Below are 17,952 nucleotides of genomic sequence, written 5' to 3' on the forward strand. Positions count from 1 at the left end.
AAAGAAAAACCAAAACGTGTAAGTATGCAGGATAAAGGCACATTTGTCAGTTCTTTTCCCAGACCTCGATGTCTGGCTGCAGCGGCGCCGGCGGGGAAAGCGAAATTAACTCACCCGGGAAAGGCTATTCTGGCTGGTAAGTTTAATCTAAATTTGTCACGTTGAAAAGTCAACATTTAGAAAAAAAAATGTCAGCGGTTGTGGAGTTACCGTAAAGTCACAGTTCAGTAAAACAGTTTTTCAAAGCCGAGGTTACATGTGCTCGTTTCCGGTGCGCAGAGGAGCAAAGTAATACTGCTGAAGTACAGTGGAAATACGAAATAGCAAACCATTAAAACAGATTGTGTGGAGTAAAGGATGATTGCCTGTAGTTATAACTTAAGATGACTAAAAGTCAGACAAGTTACCCTCAAAATAAGCCGAATCAAACAGACGTCACAGCTTGTCCAACCATATGAATCCACTTTTGTTTTACTGCATTTTATCGCGTTTTTGTTTTGTTTGCAAGCAGCACAAACAAGGCGTTTCTCTCTCTCCATAATGACACTTTTCACTTTATGCTTTGGGAGATGAAAGCTTGACGTTACCGGAGTTGCAGTATCTGTTTGTAAAGGCAGATAATGTGCTGGTGAAACAGGATTGCTTCATTTTTTCCACCAACTGCTGATAGTTGTGACACAGTGAAAGCTGTTGTGCCCAAGAAGAAGTAAACCATTTTCCTTGTCTGTCTTTTGTCTCTTGTCCTGTCACGGTCAGATCTTACCTGCTGCACTGATGTGATTTTATCTCTCTAATCTAAAGACCACCTCTGCTGCACTTTACATAATGCCATTAGAGCAGACTGATGCATGCAGCAGTGCAGGGGGACAGTGACAGTGCATGCAACCAAAGACACACCTTTAATGTTGAGCTTTTGGTAGAGCAAATCAAATGACTTTTAGCAGATGATTTTTCTTTGCCCAACTGTCAAGAAACTGCAGGGTTTTTTCTTAACTTTTCTGGGCTTCAGCTGGTGAAGATCATGTCATATGATCGAAAAGTTCCTGAGCAGCTGCTAAGTGGACTTAAATTTTGTTCTGTTAGTTTGGGATTGATCTATTTGTGGGTCTGCTCTCAAAAAAGATTTATCTATTCTGTCATCTTAATGCTTTATTCCACAGCCATTGATCAATCTGTTGATCAGATTTGGGTCTTGGGCTCAACAGGGTTGACATATGTACGACTCACAGATTTATTTTCCGTTTTAGCAGTCAACAAAAGCCCACAAAATGATTTATTATATTGATTATATTTATGATGTGAAACGGAGGAAGAAAAAGATCATTGCGCTGAAGCTGTAACCAGCAAAGGCTTGTTGTATGTTTGCTTTACAATTATGGAAAATGCTTCATCACTTATCAACATTTTAACAAATCAGTTGATGGTTCAGCACTACGTCAGTCGTGCTTGTTTTAGTTATTCCTATAAATCATCGGTTTATCCACGCTGAGGTTCAGAGACCCCAGACCTCCTCTCCTGCTGCTCTGCCACCCCCACCTCCAACCCCTCAACCCCCCCCCCATGTGTTGATGATCAGGGTGCAGCAGCTCCAGCTGATGAAGAGCCTCTCAGAGATGCTCCTGTGTTCAGGCTACATGCTGGTGTATGGCAGCACTCTGCTGATTCCAGCCTTGTTATTGCTGAATATTTTATCATTTTGAATGAATTCCTTTTGATTTTGATTTTTGGAGGTTTAAAAACAAACTGATGATTATTTTAGATATTATGCTGATCATTTTTTGATTGATCAATGACTCATTTTGGCCCAAGGTGATGTTTAAAATTCATTCTTTCACCTTTGCCAGCACTCATTAAAATTACTCTAAATATTTACTTTACAATCATGACAAAGAAAAGCATCAAATCCTCAAATTGGAGAAGCTGGAACCAGCAGGTTTTTGTCATTTTGGCCTGAAAAATGACATCTGAATGACACACAGATTTAGACCCAGATTATCGACATAGAAGGATCATTTAAATTGTGCTTTTGCATGTACTTTTCTCTATGATTCAGTGTGCTTGCATTCTTAGATTCAAATAATGTGATACTTGTCTCCTACGTGGTTAATGTAAGAGAGTTTACAGGCCCTCTTGATTCCTATCGAAGCCTTTATATCTATCTTTGTTCGGGGAGTTTGATGTTTCTAACCCTGACCCTTTTCATATTCAACATGGTGATCAAATTGCTCATGTATGAACTTATGAACTGATTTGCTATATACTGCCCTGACTGAGAGGATGGTACATGAAAAAGGATTAAACATTTAAAAACAATTGTAGAGTTAAGGAGTTTGTGGTACGGGGAGGGAGAAGAGAGGAAAAAAATAGTCCCTCTCCTTGTCATCCTGTCAGCCATTGAGGAATGGAAATGTGGCTGTGGTGAGACCTTCCCCTTCCCCCATCAGTCCCGTGCAACCTGATTGACTGGATATGGCCCAATGTTTCTCCCTCTTCTCCTCTCTGTCGTTTGGCACGTCTCAGGCCTGTCTGTCCAGTTTTGCAACAGCAGCATGATTGCTTTGTCTCTGTCTCAGCTCTGTGCAGCCTCGGATGTCGGTGCCAAGAAGCCCTTGATTTATCTTCATTTTGTTTTTTAAGGATTTGGAAATGAAAGTGTGTGCGTCAGTGTGTGTAGTTCGGTGAAAAGTGCATGCTCAGAGCATTGCTTGGATGACTCAACGCTAGACAAACTGTCACTTTAAGTCTGACCCGAGATGTCATCCATCAAAAACCAAAATTGATAGCACAGATTCTTCACACTCAGTTATGGCACCTCATAAATCCAAGTGGTGCATCTCCCAGTGTGACGTGCTAATGCTACTTCAGGTTTATCTGGTATGGTCAGCAGCATGTCTGTGTGGGGAGAGTAAACCACACATTCATGCCTCAAAGCCTTGAAGTAGACAAAGCAAGAAGTAGCTTAATGGAGGTCCAAAGCTTTCAGAGGTCTGTGTGCTCTTCCTGCTTCCATTGGTTAGTTCAAGTCTCCGCTCAGAAGCCACAAGCGATGACTGAAGTGGAGACACAGAATGAGGGAGAGTTTTATCTGTGTGAGGCCTGAGGGAGAGAGAGCGGTCTAAATGGGTCCCTGGTCCTGATTTGGTGGCTTTTGTGCTTTCACACACTGTTGTGGCGTTCATTTAAAATCCTTCTGAACACAGTTTGTGAAGCAGAGAGACACAGAGAGAAAAATTCCTTATTTTAGTTTAATTTCATGATAGATTAGATTTTCCACTGAGACAGGCTTGTTTTTATGTCACTTTTCTTGTTCTCTTTTTTTCTCTCCTCTGTCTCGCTCTCTCCAGCCTCGGGGCAGTCACTTAGCTTTTCTGAGTGGCTGTCTCCTCTCAGACTCAGAGGGCTTGTCAAACTGTGCGCTCACTCCGTGTTTCCGCACGTCACAGGTGACGCACGCAGTCGCCTCCCCTCCACTGTCCTGCTGATCGCAGACCCCGAGTGGGCCTACCAGGAGGTGTGATAATAAATCACAGTTCACTTCTCTGTCCACTTCCCAGCCACCTCCGCTGCAACGACTTGCCGGCTCCATGTTGGTGTAGTGCAGCTCTGGACAAAGAAACAGTTAGTGTGGTGATTTAAACAACAGAGGCATATCAATACTAATCAAGGAGATTGATTACCAGTATTTGAAACCAATATATGTTTGCAGCTGAAGTGTCAAAGTGAGGAATAACCAGTTATGGAATATACAGTAACTAAGTATAATTTACTCAAGCACTACAGCTCTGAGGTACTTGTACATAACTTTGACTATATCCATTTTCTGCTGCTTTACTTCCACTCCACTCACTTTATTTAATCACTTTAGTTACTACTTACTTTGCAAATTAACATTATTAATACAAAATGTAAATAATATTATATAGTACTACTAGTATAGTATTATAAACAGTTTAATTTTAAGTTTAATTTATTTTATCCTCAAGTGGACGAAAAGAAAACATGAATATTGGCTCCAATAATCGGCCAGGCTGATAGCCAGTCCCTCTCATGAATATCCAGCAAATGAGATTCATCACAAGCGATTTGTTTCAGTAATTCTCTTTAATTCCAAATCACATATACTGACTATTATGCCTACCACTTTCTTATACCTGAAGTTTTAAGATTGATTTTATGCCTTTCATGCAGTCATCGGTTATAATTCATCTCACTGTTACGTAGAAATTTACTTGAAACTTGTTTGAGAGAATCAATCAGAGTGAACATGTAATTACCATATTTTTTTGTTGTTTTTCAGTTACATAATCAAGCAGAGTAATTAATTTCATGTAATTATCTTGCGGGCTTCAAAAATATTCTGATGTATTAGAGCTGAAAGATGGTTGCCCAACAACAATCTTTTAAAGTCCTTGAAAACCTATTTATGGCTTCTTGCTATGAAAAATCTGACTCTTTAGCAGCTAAATGTTTCACTATGTTCACCAGCTCGTTGCTAATTAGCAGCTAGTCTGGGACAATATATAAAGCTTTGACAGTGAGAACAGCTGCCTTCTGCACCACAGTGAAGAGAGCGGTGAGTCTGAACCAAAACAGTAAATGTCTCGGCTGTAAAAGCCGAATCGATGAGTTGAAAGATGCTAAAACACTAGAGCTGCAGAGCCGAGATAAATATTTCACATACGCGTAATTAGTTGATGCATTGTTGATAAAAAAATTCTGTCCGTTCGTTGTTTTGGAATTCTGAAATTTTGACCACGTAAGTTTGTGAAAACAGAAGAATACTTGAATCGTAGATGTCAAAACTTCCTTGAATGTACCAGACAAAGAGAGTTTTAAAATGCTCGTAACTGCATGAACATATGATGTAATGGATCACAAGCTCATTTCAAACCCCTGCAAGTTTATTTTGATGCTGTAGTAAAATTAACTTTATCCAATGGCCTTAATCAATCAGCAAATTATAGAAGCGATGTAAATTTAAGCCATGAAAACCCACTGTTTTATCCTTTTTTATTTGTTCTGTTTTAGCCTGGCAACCTTGTTTACAAGTGTACACACTGTCAAACCAACCAGTGTGTGCTTGTCTTGTTCATGTAAATCAGGGTACAATCTGCATGCTGCAGGGTTATGCGTTTCTAACAGTTCACATGTAAAATTAATCAACATCCCTCCTGTAATTAAGCGTCAGTGCAGCATTAGGGAGTTATGCTCAGGACAGAGGAAGCCTAAAAGGCCAGACGTCAGATGAATAATTCTTTTCATGTTTTGCGTGAGGCAAACAGAAATATTACGACTCTATTAATAATGTTTGAAGTACATCAGTCCTCTGGCGATGTTCTCCAATTGGACTGGAGATATGGACGTAATAGCATCTTTCCCTCAGACTCAAGAGAATTTAAAACGAGAGATGACAATTTAAATAAGGAAACCTGGATGAATAATAGATGCATTCTGCTGAAAAACTGCTTATTAATTTGCTGGTCTGTGCACACATACATGCACAAGTACAAACACAAAAAGAGAGACATGTTGTTGTTGTTGTTTTAGTTTTATTGTCGGAACTGAAGTCGAAACTTTAATCACTGAAAAAGATAATTTCAGGTTTTACTTCAGCAAAAACCCACAGCTACTCAACAATGCAGCAGGCTCACAAATGTTTATTTGGAAGGAAATGAAGCTTTATTTCCAGCTCAGTTGTCAGTTCTTCCTAAGAAAAAGCAAGTTTCTTAGCGGACCAGATGTTTTGGATGCTTATTAGAGTCACTGAAGCAGGCAGGACAGGATTTCAGAGTGTTCCTCCCTGTCAGCTGGCTGTCTGCCTGCTCACCTGGCTCCCACTGTACTGCAAATAAACAAAAAAAAGTGGCTTTGCGTCTGGCATTCATGAATATCTGTGTGAATGTGCGCATGTACAAGTTGATGAACAACTAATTTGGTAATCTATATCATATATATATGTTATTCCTCTTCCAGTTTCTCTTTTGTGAGGATTTGGTGCTTTTCATCGTAATATGTTGACAGGACACAGAGTACCTGTGAGTTTTGGACTGCTATGTTTAGCTATGTTGGCCTGTCGTTCACCACTTTGGTCCAGACTGAACAGCTGTTGGATGCAGTGGGGTCACGGATCCTTGAGAAGTGGGCAAACTCTAATTTACGCCCCCATTTTTGTCAGCGGTGGAAGCTGTACTGAGACCCTTAAATGATGCTAGTAATACCACAGTGTTACAAGTAAATGTCCTGCATTAAAAAATCTACCTCCGTGAAGTGCTAAAATGGCCTATTATTAGTATTATTAGGCCTATAGTAAAAATGTACTTAACTGTAAGTATCAAAAGTAAAAGAAGGCAACGTGTTATGCAGAATGGCTCCTGTTAAGTCTTAATTTCTGGACCCAAAGATGCCTTTTCTTTTGAGCAGAAGAGGGTCTGCCTGACTGTGTGTAGCCTGTTTCAGAGGCAGACAGCCCACTCCTGCTGTCAAACTGTGCCACCACAATGTGTGACTGACTGTTTCTCCCGTAACATACGGTGATGAGTAAACAGTAAGACTGAGCCCTGACGAATATCATTCATCCAGTTACGAGGTCCTGCTATTAAAAAGTGCTCACTGTGGTTGTAGCTAATGTGAAAGCATCTCTGTCAGATGCAAGAGGCAGATGCAATATTTTTTTTTAGAGGAAAAAAAGTGGGTATATGCATAGGTACACTGTATGTATCTGTATACACCCTTCACTACGCCGCTGCTTAGATGGGTTTCGAATAGATGGACCTTTGTGGTCCACAGATTACTGTCCTGCTCCATTTGGTGATCCTCTGACTTTTCCTCAAGTGGCACCAGAAGGCAGACATTTTGATTTGAGTGAAATTTTGCATGAATTGGCCCGAAATTTGGAAAAAAAAAATCCTTGGTGCCCAGAGGATAAAACCTAAAGTCCTTGTTGATCTAACGACTTTTCCCTTTGAACAAGTCTGTTGATTAACAAATGAATTTACCTCATCCCAGCATAGTGTTAAGCAGTGCATCAACAAATGCTGTTTTAATGCTGCTTAAGGTTTTCTCCAGAACCACTTTTAAATCCGACACTGTTTTTCACCGCCTCTGGGTTCTGAATTTTACCCCAATGCTGTTTCAATTTCTTTTCCTGTAACAGTATATGTCAAAGATCTATGTGGATGCATTGATTTTATGACACAGTGTGGACAAGAGTAGGTGGGGATGAGGAGAGAGGAAGGAAGGAGCTGCTGAGAGAAAAATTAACAACAGGAGAGGAGAGCGAGGCCTGTGAAGATAAAGATTAATGGCCACTTTGCTCGTGTAACGCACATTTGACAGCTACACTGGAGTCATTTAGGGTGTCATCTTTAAATGTGTGTGTAAAATATGTGTGTGTTTTGGAAGTAGCCTACAAAATGGTGAAAAAGGAAGAGCTTCTCCTCCACAGTGTGTCTGATGAGGACTGATCATGTGTGCTGTGTACAGTGTGTGTTTCTGAGTCGCTGCTGGTTGGTTTTCACATTCAGAGCTTTCATGACTGGAAACAGATGAATGAGGCTTATTGTTTATTCTTTCCCAAGACACACTGACCCACTGATCCTGGATCAGGAGGGCTGGAACGGAATGTTGTAAAGCTCGTGTGATTTCTGTAACATCTCAGCAACATTTTCTTACCACTCCACAAGGATTAGAAAAAGAATTACAGCACGCTGGCCTGGTGATAAAAGTGTGTGTGTGTGTGTGTGTGTGTGTGTATGTGTGTGTGTGTGTGTGTATGTGTGTGTAAGAGAGAGAGAGTGAGATCACATGACTGTCATGACTCAGCTTAGTGGTGCTCACAGTTTTGATGAACTGTGTTGATTAGGTGGATGCAGGCATAATCATTGAACACTTAATCACTCTAATATTAGCTGAAGTACGTCAAATATGTTGATAGTCAAAATTAAGTTCATCACATAAGGCAAATAGATGTGTGATGTTTAGGCAGACCTATTATTTCCAGAAAATACACACTCAGTTATTTAAAATCTTGTCGTGTGATACATTTTAGTTTAAGTTTTGACTCAGGCTGTCAGGAATTTACGTGTCAAAGATGTGGATCTCAAATTTGCTTACTATTAGATAAATGTGCAAGTAAAGGTAAAGTAAAAGTCAATTTCCACTATGAGATCAGACCCCCACACATAGAAGTGGAGATGCAGATAAAGAGAAGCATATAAGTGAGAGGCTTTTTGGGGTGTTTGGTTTATCTGCTTATACTTACTGCAGTCATAAAACGTATATCCTGTGTTAAATATATGTTTTTATCTGTAGTGGAGGGTCTGCTTCTCAGTGCCACAGTGATAAAGGTCATGTAGGCAGTGATGTCATGAGAGGAGTCAAGCTGCAGGGACAAATTACAGATATTACACGTGTTTACAGGTGAAACATTGCCTCACTGGGGCTGCATGAAAACGAGTCTTTCTCTTTAAATAAGAAACATTATAATGAAAATGACTATTTCAGAAACATCTTGAAACTAGTTGTTTTGAAATAGAAGTTGGTGAAATCATCTCATTCTGAATTTGTAAGAAAATATGATTTTGGGACTCAGTAATCAACTAAATCACTGGTAAAAGCTAGGATTTGACATGTTTGACCTCACCAGTTTTGAAATACAAAAATGAATAAATATTCAGTTAGAACCTTTAAGATGAACATTTTTCTAGGTAGTGTGTGGGAAGTGTTTTTTTTTTCATTTTAGTGCTTCTTAGCATTTGAGGTCAAAGTTTTTCTCCTTTGCAAGGACATGTAAAAATGTGATCACAACTCATAGCTCACATAAATAAAGACAACCACAACTACTTGCTCTTGAAAGCACTTCTCTTTGAGTGATATTTGGACTTTTCATGCAAAAGAAAAAGGCATTTCTGCTTTTCACTTCCCATTCTTTAATTTGTTGTGGTCTTGTGGTAACTTGCTTCAGGTTTCATGACTTGACACAAATACATCAGGTGCAGTAAAATGTTCCACATAATTAACCGTAAGAATTATTGTAGATCTGTAATTTCTTTGTTAGTTTAGGAGAGGCTGTCTGTATGCCTCTGTGTAAGCACAGTGTGCTTGTGCCTCTGTGTCATTTTGTTAATGGAAGGCCTTGGCCTGGGTAATGGAGCCCCTCCCTGCAGGCTGAACAGATAATTTAATTAATGTCAGGCCTCTCTCTGTCCTCCCTCCTTCCCTCGTGACTCATCTGTGTTGTGCATTAGCTTCGCTTTTAGACACTGGTCCTCATCTACTCGGCTCATCAAATGAGGCGTGTTTCAGGCTGAACCCTTTAGCGGTCACTCACACGTTCACTCATTCACTTGACAACATGATTTCTTTCCTTTTTTCTGTACAGTCACACGCTAAAGATATCTGCCCACACAACTTCCTCTTATGCTGACTTTGTGTTCCAGAAACAGCACAGTGTCTGCGTAGTTTAACCGTAGCAGAAGCAGTTGATTTATCTTCGCCTGGCTCGTTACTCTTCCTCGCTCAGCTGCAGTGCTTTTAATGTTTATGGAGGGAAAGCCATTTGTGGAGTCACTGTTATGATCTATGACGTAATGGGACCGCCTTGCAATTCATAGCAGCAATGGGCCGCTGAATCAGGTTCAGTTAGGCTGCAGCTAGTCTGACATGGTATGCTAAGGTTAAGCAAAATGTCAGAAAAGCTGGCTGACCAGTGAAAACCTTTTGGTTTTACTTATTTTCTCACACTCATCTGCTCAAGAATAATTCACACCTGTTCTTTAAGTGCTTTATGGAAAAAAAACATCTTGTCTGATTTTGTGTTTTTTAGGTGGAATTGCAGGTGGCATAGAGATCTGCATCACCTTCCCCACAGAATATGTCAAAACCCAGTTACAACTGGATGAGAAGGCCAATCCACCCAAATACAGAGGAATAGGTGAGTGAGACATGTATGTCAGAATATACTGAAGCTACTACCAGCAGCTGGTTAGATTAGCTTAGCATGGAGGCATGGAAACTGTCAGTATATCTGTATATTCTGTTCTGTTTTTCGTCCTAGCCTGCTGCCTCTCTCTGGAGCTCATTATCTCATTACCTGTCATCCCCAGGTACATTAGGGATTCTGGCAGGCTGTCACTGTGCTTGTTTATATGACTTAGAACAGACCAGTGCACACATGCACACTCACCATCCATATATACCAGCGTATGCACACACACACACACACAAACACGCACATCCAGGACGTTAATGTTGGCTAGAGCTCTGAGGATCAGAGACCATGCTAATGAGCGCTCATGACAGCTGTTGCTATTTCAGCTCAGTTGTACATTTGGCTAGACAGCAGAACATGGATTGCTGGACTGATGGCTCCGAGAGCAAGAAGCAAGTTCAAAGAAAAACACCAAGTTTTGAGGGGAAAATCAGCCTGTGGTTCAATTTGTTCCATTTCTCTTTTGTGATGGTAATGAACCAAAAGTGAAGGACACGTGTTTTGGTTCATTCTTTATCAGGGCCATTCAGTACTGAGTAACGCCGGGCAAATAAATACATGAAAAGCACTATTGCACTACAGTGATTATGCCATTGGGAGGATTTAGCTGTTGTTACAATGACTAGGTTTAAAGGATTAGTACACTCAACCTCAAACGTATTTCTATGTAAAATTAGCGAATTTTGTGCAGTAATGAGCAGGTATGTTCCTCCAGGTGACTGTGTGAAACAGACGGTACAGGGTCATGGTGTTAAAGGACTGTACAGAGGTCTCAGCTCACTGCTGTATGGATCCATCCCCAAATCTGCTGTCAGGTGAGTAAAATACTCTGACCGTTTATAGATGAAAAAGTAGCTCATCTCAACTATAATTTGCACACCTTTCAATTGTACAATCTGTATACTGGTCTTGCATTGTCATCACTGTTTAAAGTAAAAATAATCTACTTTATTGCTTTAAATTTTTTGTCACTTGAAATTTTCTAATATTTTTTTATCTTATGCGTATATTATAAATATAAAATGTAGAACGTATACTTTACTATTTTTTGTGTACATTAAAGGCTGGAACAAAATGCACAATTTTAGCTAAGCCATTGTGATCTATTATTCTAGTCCATTACCCACAATGGAAGGCATAAATGCCACACTCTCCTTCGCTATAATTACGTTATTCTTTCACAGCAATGACATTTACCTCTTGACAAGTGTGCACACTGCAGTGCATGGGCATACACACACACACACACACACATATGTACACGTGTGGCACAAAACCAGATGGCTTTATTGTGAGTTTTTTTTATTCTCTTTCTCATTCTTTCATCATTTCTTTCTTTCTTTCTGTGTGTGTATGTGTGTGTGTGTGTGTTGTGTGTTGTGCTGGAGGGTAGAGCCTGTCTGGACGATGGAGAGACAGGCCCAGCCAGGCGGAGCAAAGATGCCACTCAAACTCAGGCAGGGTCTCAATAGGGGTACAGAGAGGGAGACTCGTGTTGATACTCTGCCAGTGGGTGTGTGTGTGTGTGTGTGTGTGCGTATATGAGTGTGTCAGTCAGCCTCCAGCACCTTTTCCAGAGGGAGTCTGAATAAAGAGAGTTTTCTTGGAGGAAGTATGGCATGGAGGAGCACAGGGGTTTAGATCCTGTCCTCTTTCTGCTCTTGTCATCAGACTGTATTGTGGTGGAAATATAACCTCCTCTGTGCAAGTTGTATACATTTCGATTCAATGATTTAGCCCACTGGATTCCCTTTTCAGCTATAGACGCCTCAAAAGGAAGCTATATCTACTACTATATCTGCTATATTTACTTGTGACCCATCAGAACAGTACAGTATGCAGTGCAGATGTCTGACAGATATCAGAGTGGATTCTTTTTCTCCCTGTGTGTGAATACTTTCTAGAGACCTGAAGATGAAAATATTTAGTAACTCACAAGGAAAAGTTCATAGACACGTTGAACAAGAAATATCTTTTTTGACAGTTTTTCTATCTTGCTGTATCTTGTGATCATTTGTGGGTTTGGTCGATCCTCAGTTTACCTAAGTCAGCTGGAAGAATTGATTAAGCAGCAGATGAAAGATGAATAAAAACTGACACGTGACAGAGAGACTGAAAGTCACTGGAATGAGAACAGTAGGATCTGATTTATGGAGAACACCTTGGTCCTTTTACACTGACTAGCGCTTTCCCTGCGTCATCTGTTTGATCCATTCATTTTTTGCTTCCTCTAGCTTCCTTCCCCTCCCCCGTTCCTATCACTCCTTCACCTCCTCAACCCTCTTTCTCCCCCATCCCATTAACTGATTGCCTGTGCACCATCGCACATCCTGCAATCTGCTGGAGGATTGTCAGAGGACTATAAGAGGGACATAGAAGAGAGCCTTTGACCTTTTCCTCCTCTGAACCCTTCATCCATATTTTCATCCCTCTCTCTCTTGTCTTTCCAGCATCTTTTCTTTCCGTAATGTTTCCACCTCCTATTCCTACCTGCACAGCTGGCTGTGTGGAAAATCCCAGTAATGAAGACTGGGCAGCACTGTCCAGAATGACTTATCTCTGAGTGTGGATGTCAGCCAAAACATGATGTGTCGTATTCTAACTGTGAAGTTTAGTCCATTTAAATGGGTAGGGTAGAGTAAATTGGCACAGGAACAGGCCTGGCAGTGGCATATTTCTCTCCAGCAGCCTTTAATGAATAGCATTCGTTTCACAAGGTTAGTTATTAAGTGCGCTGCCGTCTCCGTGCAGATGAAGCGAGCTGTAGGAAGGTACAGTCTTTCATTTTTTACTCTCTGCAAAGCTAAAAAGGTATTTCAAGTCAGCAAGTGGCGTGCACAAGGAGAGAAACGAATGGATTTATTTTTATGTGTTGTTTGTTCCTGCTTGACAGTGGGAGGCGGTTAATTGCGTGGAGTCTGTCTTTAAAAAAAATGACTAAGTGTGTGCAAGCAGTGAGACAGAGGAACAGATGTGGAAGGTTAATGAGCAGAGGAAAATCATGCCATAGAAAGATGGAGGAGTAAACTGAAATCGCAGGATCCGTGGTATAAGAGAGGAGTTCTGTAAGATGCGGGGCGACGGCAGGTAAATGGTTCAAGCAGACTGAGAAAAGACAGAGAGGAAAACAAAGCATTCATCAAGACAAAGTGTCTGTCTTCCCCCGCCTCTTTGCCGAATGTACCGGGCAGCGTCCGGCCTTCACCACAATTCAATTCCATCTATAAATAACCTTTCTTGTAAAGGACTCGCTGCCACAACATTTTCTGATTGCAGAGACCCATAAACATACACGCACGCACACACACGCACATGCACACACACACACTGTCTAACTCCCTCTCTGGGCTGGCTTCCATGGCAGCTGTTACTGGTCACTCGTTGGTTACTGAGACACGCCAGTTTATTGGTGCATCTTTAATGAAGATGCAGGACAATAAAGTAAAAGCCTCAAGCACATCCTGCACTTTCAGCAGTTCGTCTTCACTAAATATCTGAGTTGGAAGGAAGTTTCTTGCCTTGAGGTTCTGTTTTTATTTGTAGTCATTGAATCATGGAATGTAAACCCAGTTTCTGCTGATGAGAGGCAGCATAATCTCATTATCTCTGACTACAGAGATGCCATCTATTTGTTTCATTTTATTCATTTGTTATAGCCTTTTACTGAAGCATTTCATCAAACACTAACATTACATGGAAGTTGACCTTGGGTGATTAAAGCTGCATTAATTGGATTGTTTTTGCAGACTTGAAACTCTGTAAAGATCATTCAGTTTTAGTAATACAGCAATCTACAATAATGTCTTCTGCTGATGCAGTTCTGTGGTAACTTGTCCCATAATTCGCTGCTGTCTCCGTCACGTTCCTCAGGTTTGGGGTGTTTGAATTCCTTAGCAACCGGGCAAAGGATGAGTCTGGTCGACTGGATAGCACCAGAGGCCTGCTATGCGGGCTTGGAGCCGGGGTGATGGAGGCTGTTTTAGTGGTCTGTCCTATGGAAACCATCAAGGTATGTAAACAACTGATCTCTGGTCAGATTTCTGGTAGGATTTATAGTGCACAATAAGTGCATCTGTCCTCTGTACTTGTGTGTATGATGTCTCAATGAAGTTTGGTCCATGCAATAAACACATAACATTTTTAAAAGCGTATCAAATAGTTTGATTTTGTCTCCCTGCACTTTCACTGAACTCAATTTGATTTGGGCAAGCTTCACCACTTTGTGTGTCTCTCCTGTAATAGTGAAACAACACTCACCATTTTGGACATTTTTTTTTGAACTCCCAAGGTTAAATTCATTCATGACCAGACTTCAGCCAACCCCAAATACAAGGGCTTCTACCACGGAGTCAAAGAGATCATCAGGGCTCAAGGTAAAGACTGGCTTTAGTTCATGTAACTCACCTGACACCTACTGGTCAGACAGGGTAATGCAGCTGAAAACGTTGTGGTAATGAATTAAAAAGATGCAGCATCCAGACATAATGATATTTACTGTATCTAAGAAGAGCAAAATAAATATACCCACTTCTCTTGCCTTGTCAGGATTAAGAGGGACATACCAGGGTCTCACTGCCACGGTCCTTAAACAGGGCTCCAACCAAGCTATTCGATTCTTTGTGATGACCTCGCTCAAGAACTGGTACAAAGGTCAGTATGCGTAAGGGTGTATGTGTTTGTCTGTGTAGTGTCCATGTGGACTTGGGACACACAGTTATTGTTTGATGTCCACTGGTTACTGACTTCTCTGTTACATGCTTCCACTAGGTGATAACCCAAATAAAGCCATCAATCCCTTGGTGACTGGAGCCTTTGGAGCCATAGCAGGAGCTGCCAGTGTCTTTGGAAACACCCCACTAGATGTCATCAAGACAAGGATGCAAGTACGTGATACAAGCCAAGGATTTCATGTTCACTGCTTGTGCTTTAATTCAAACCTGTCAATTTGTGGACACCTACTGACATTGATTAGAAATAACAAAAGTCTTTTGTTTTCCCTCCGAAGGGTCTGGAAGCGCATAAATATAAAAACACAGTGGACTGTGCTTTAAAGATCCTGAGATATGAGGGCTTGGCAGCGTGAGTACAAATCCACTTTGTTTTTGTGTAGCTTTGTTTCTCAATGTTAATTTCACAGCAGGCTTTTAACCCCTTTTATCACAGCAAGCGTACCTGAGTCCATGTAGTAATATCCTTTATACAGTTTTGTTTCACAGTGGTGGTGGTGAACCTTGGCCCGTCCTTGCTTGTGAATGGCTGAGCCTTTCAAGGATGCCCTTTACCTGTCACCAGTTAGCCTCACAAAATTTGTATTGCATTTTTATTTGAATGTTTTATGGTTTTTATAGGAACATGTTCAGTAGGAATAAAAAAAAACAACAAAATTTTTGAAATTTTGTTCACAGTGTCCTGACTGTATGTTCATAAAGTCCTGTGGCATATAGAGATGTACCATCCATCAATAACTGTCCCTTTTCCCAATCACTGATATCTTATAACGGGCCTTCTCTCTCTCTTTGTGTCCGTGTCTAGTTTCTACAAAGGGACAGTTCCTCGGCTGGGTCGTGTGTGCCTGGATGTGGCCATAGTTTTCATCATCTATGAGGAAGTGGTGAAGGTCCTGAATATGGTTTGGAAGACTGAATGAGCTGTTGGACGCACAGAGAGGGCAGTGGCGTCCTGCTTCCCAGGCATCAGACACAGATCTGAGTTCTGCACACCTCCTCTGTATCCTAAAACCAGCCCTGGGGGGGTGGGGGGTTGAGAAAGAGAAATGAACTTAGATCAGTGTCATATGCTAACCAGGAAGTTAAAGGGGTACAGGAGGGGTGCAGAGAACAAAGAGGCTCAGTGTCGCCCACATCTGGACAGCCGGAGTGTGTGCAGACTGTGCTGCTCAGCACGAAGGGTTAATTTCACCAAGTTGGATTATAAAGTCAGCCAAATGATTATGAAAAAAAAGGTGTTTCAACCCAGAGATGCATCATCAGTTTCTAAATGTGAACCAAAAAAAAAAATATTAAGGTAATAAAAAACAACAACTATTGCTTATAAACAACATATTTGCATGCATTTCAGCCTTTTTTCGTGTCATCTGGTTCACTTTTTATGTAAACCTACTTTGTAAAATACCCTTCTTCATTGATGGACATCATTTCTGGTTAGCCACAGCTGTTTTACTGATGTTTACTGTCAGTATGCTGGTTTCATACTGGGTTTTCTTTCGTTAGCGTTGCTCTCTGTCTCCTCTTGTGCCTAATATGGTTTTAAATCCAGAGGAGCCAGACTGCAGCTGGTTGCAGTTATAGTAACTTAAACTGCCATAACTTCCATGAGTAGGCCTTTAATAGAATGATTTTACATTCGTAATATGCCAGTTAGTTTTATACAGTCTAGATTCTAATTTACTTCATTACCAGCATTATATTTTTTCTGTGAAGTGAGATATATTTTATTCCTGTGCCAAATACCAAACCTGTTATACTATGAAAATGTGTTCAGAGTAAGAACATTCAAAAGTAGCCTGATGATCTTTGCAAGAGAACAGCAGATATTGTGACTTTTATTGTGATTTTACAAATGTATTTATTGAAAGTTGAATGTTGAAATATGTTGAGAGGCTATATTCTGTTAGCTTGTAACTTGTGATTTGGTCTGAGTATAAAGGTGTTAAAAGATGTTAATATTTAATTGCTGTATTTCACTGTGAGTCTAAATGACGTTACTACTCTGAGTCATACTGACAAAAGTAACCAAACCTCTTCTCACCGTTCAGTGGAAGCACTACTGATCATTGTTATCAACATTTGTCTTCTGTTTACATTAGAGGCAGTTTCTGCTTCCCACACAAAAAGGTTCCCAGCATGGGGGTCGGGGCCCCTCCAGTGGGTCACAAGATAAATCTAAGTTGTCGAGATAATTAATTCTAAAGGCAATATGAAAAATGTTCTTTCGCATTTTTCTGTTCATTTTTTCGAGAAATAACTCTGGGGTTGAGACATTAACGAGGGGTGACGAGGGGTCACAATTAGACATTGCTTCATTTACTGTGAAAGAATCATCCACCAGAGATGTTGGGAGTCACGATCTGCTCGAGTCCATTTCCTCACCGCTTTCATTCAGGGTTTGGTTTTACTTCTCACTCATGTGCCTTTTAACAGTTTGTTTGCTGAAACTTGAGAAGTATCCTCATTTATTATCGACCTATTAAACTCTTTAATCATCTTACTGCCAATGTGAGATCTCTAGTCCAGTCTAGTCATATTGTTTCTCTAACATATGGTTGCAAGAACTACTTGTCCTCCTTGTGTCATCACTAGTGACATGAAAATAGTTAAAGTATTGCTACAAATATGTAACTGTGTTACAATACGTATGGAACAAAATGCTTCTGTTCCCTCCTGCCAAACAACCAAGAGAAAATATTATTATTGTAAATCAGTGGCTGTGTAGGCCATGTGGTTCTTTATAATGAAGCCTGTGCAATAAATACCGTCCCTCCTTTTGTCTGTGCTTAATGTAAAGTCCTTTGTTGTAGGAGGGTTTCAAAGCTTATTAAATCGAGCATCTGAAACTTGAAAGCATGCAGATTTGTTTTTTTTTTTTTTTTAATCCTCCCTCTCTCATTCATCTGTTGTTCTGCCCTTTCGGTTACAACAGATCATGTTGGGACAAACCACGGGGGGCAGGTAGGGGAGGAATCAAACAGGGAACTCATTGTTCCAGTTTTGGCTGATGCTCATGTAGAGTGATTCAACTGTCCATCTCTATCTCTCTCTCTCTCTCTCTCTCTCACACACACACACACACACAGAGCACACACTCGCAGACACACTTCAAATCCTCAGTGCCCCAGTGTTTGTCGTGAGAAGGAATGTACAGCTCTCTGCAGAAGATGGGAGTGAGAACAGCATGTGGTGGACATTTTGGCCCGGATGAGGAAAAGCACTGAAAAATATGTGTGT

At 40.7% G+C, this 17,952-nt stretch overlaps 1 protein-coding gene across 1 annotated transcript; it reads left to right on the plus strand.

Annotated features, from left to right (window-relative positions):
• The first annotated feature begins 2 nt into the window (after nt 1-2).
• si:dkey-178e17.1 (tricarboxylate transport protein B, mitochondrial) lies at nt 3-17,212 on the plus strand. Its single transcript, XM_046387984.1, has 9 exons — nt 3-136; nt 9,824-9,931; nt 10,704-10,803; nt 13,859-13,997; nt 14,277-14,361; nt 14,534-14,638; nt 14,756-14,871; nt 14,994-15,067; nt 15,521-17,212. The coding sequence occupies exons 1-9, from the start codon at nt 25-27 to the stop codon at nt 15,633-15,635; spliced, it is 954 nt and encodes a 317-aa protein (XP_046243940.1). The 5' UTR covers nt 3-24; the 3' UTR covers nt 15,636-17,212.
• Nucleotides 17,213-17,952: the final 740 nt, after the last annotated feature.

This window comes from Scatophagus argus, chromosome 4, assembly GCF_020382885.2.
Source record: "Scatophagus argus isolate fScaArg1 chromosome 4, fScaArg1.pri, whole genome shotgun sequence".
Lineage (NCBI taxonomy): Eukaryota > Metazoa > Chordata > Actinopteri > Scatophagidae > Scatophagus > Scatophagus argus.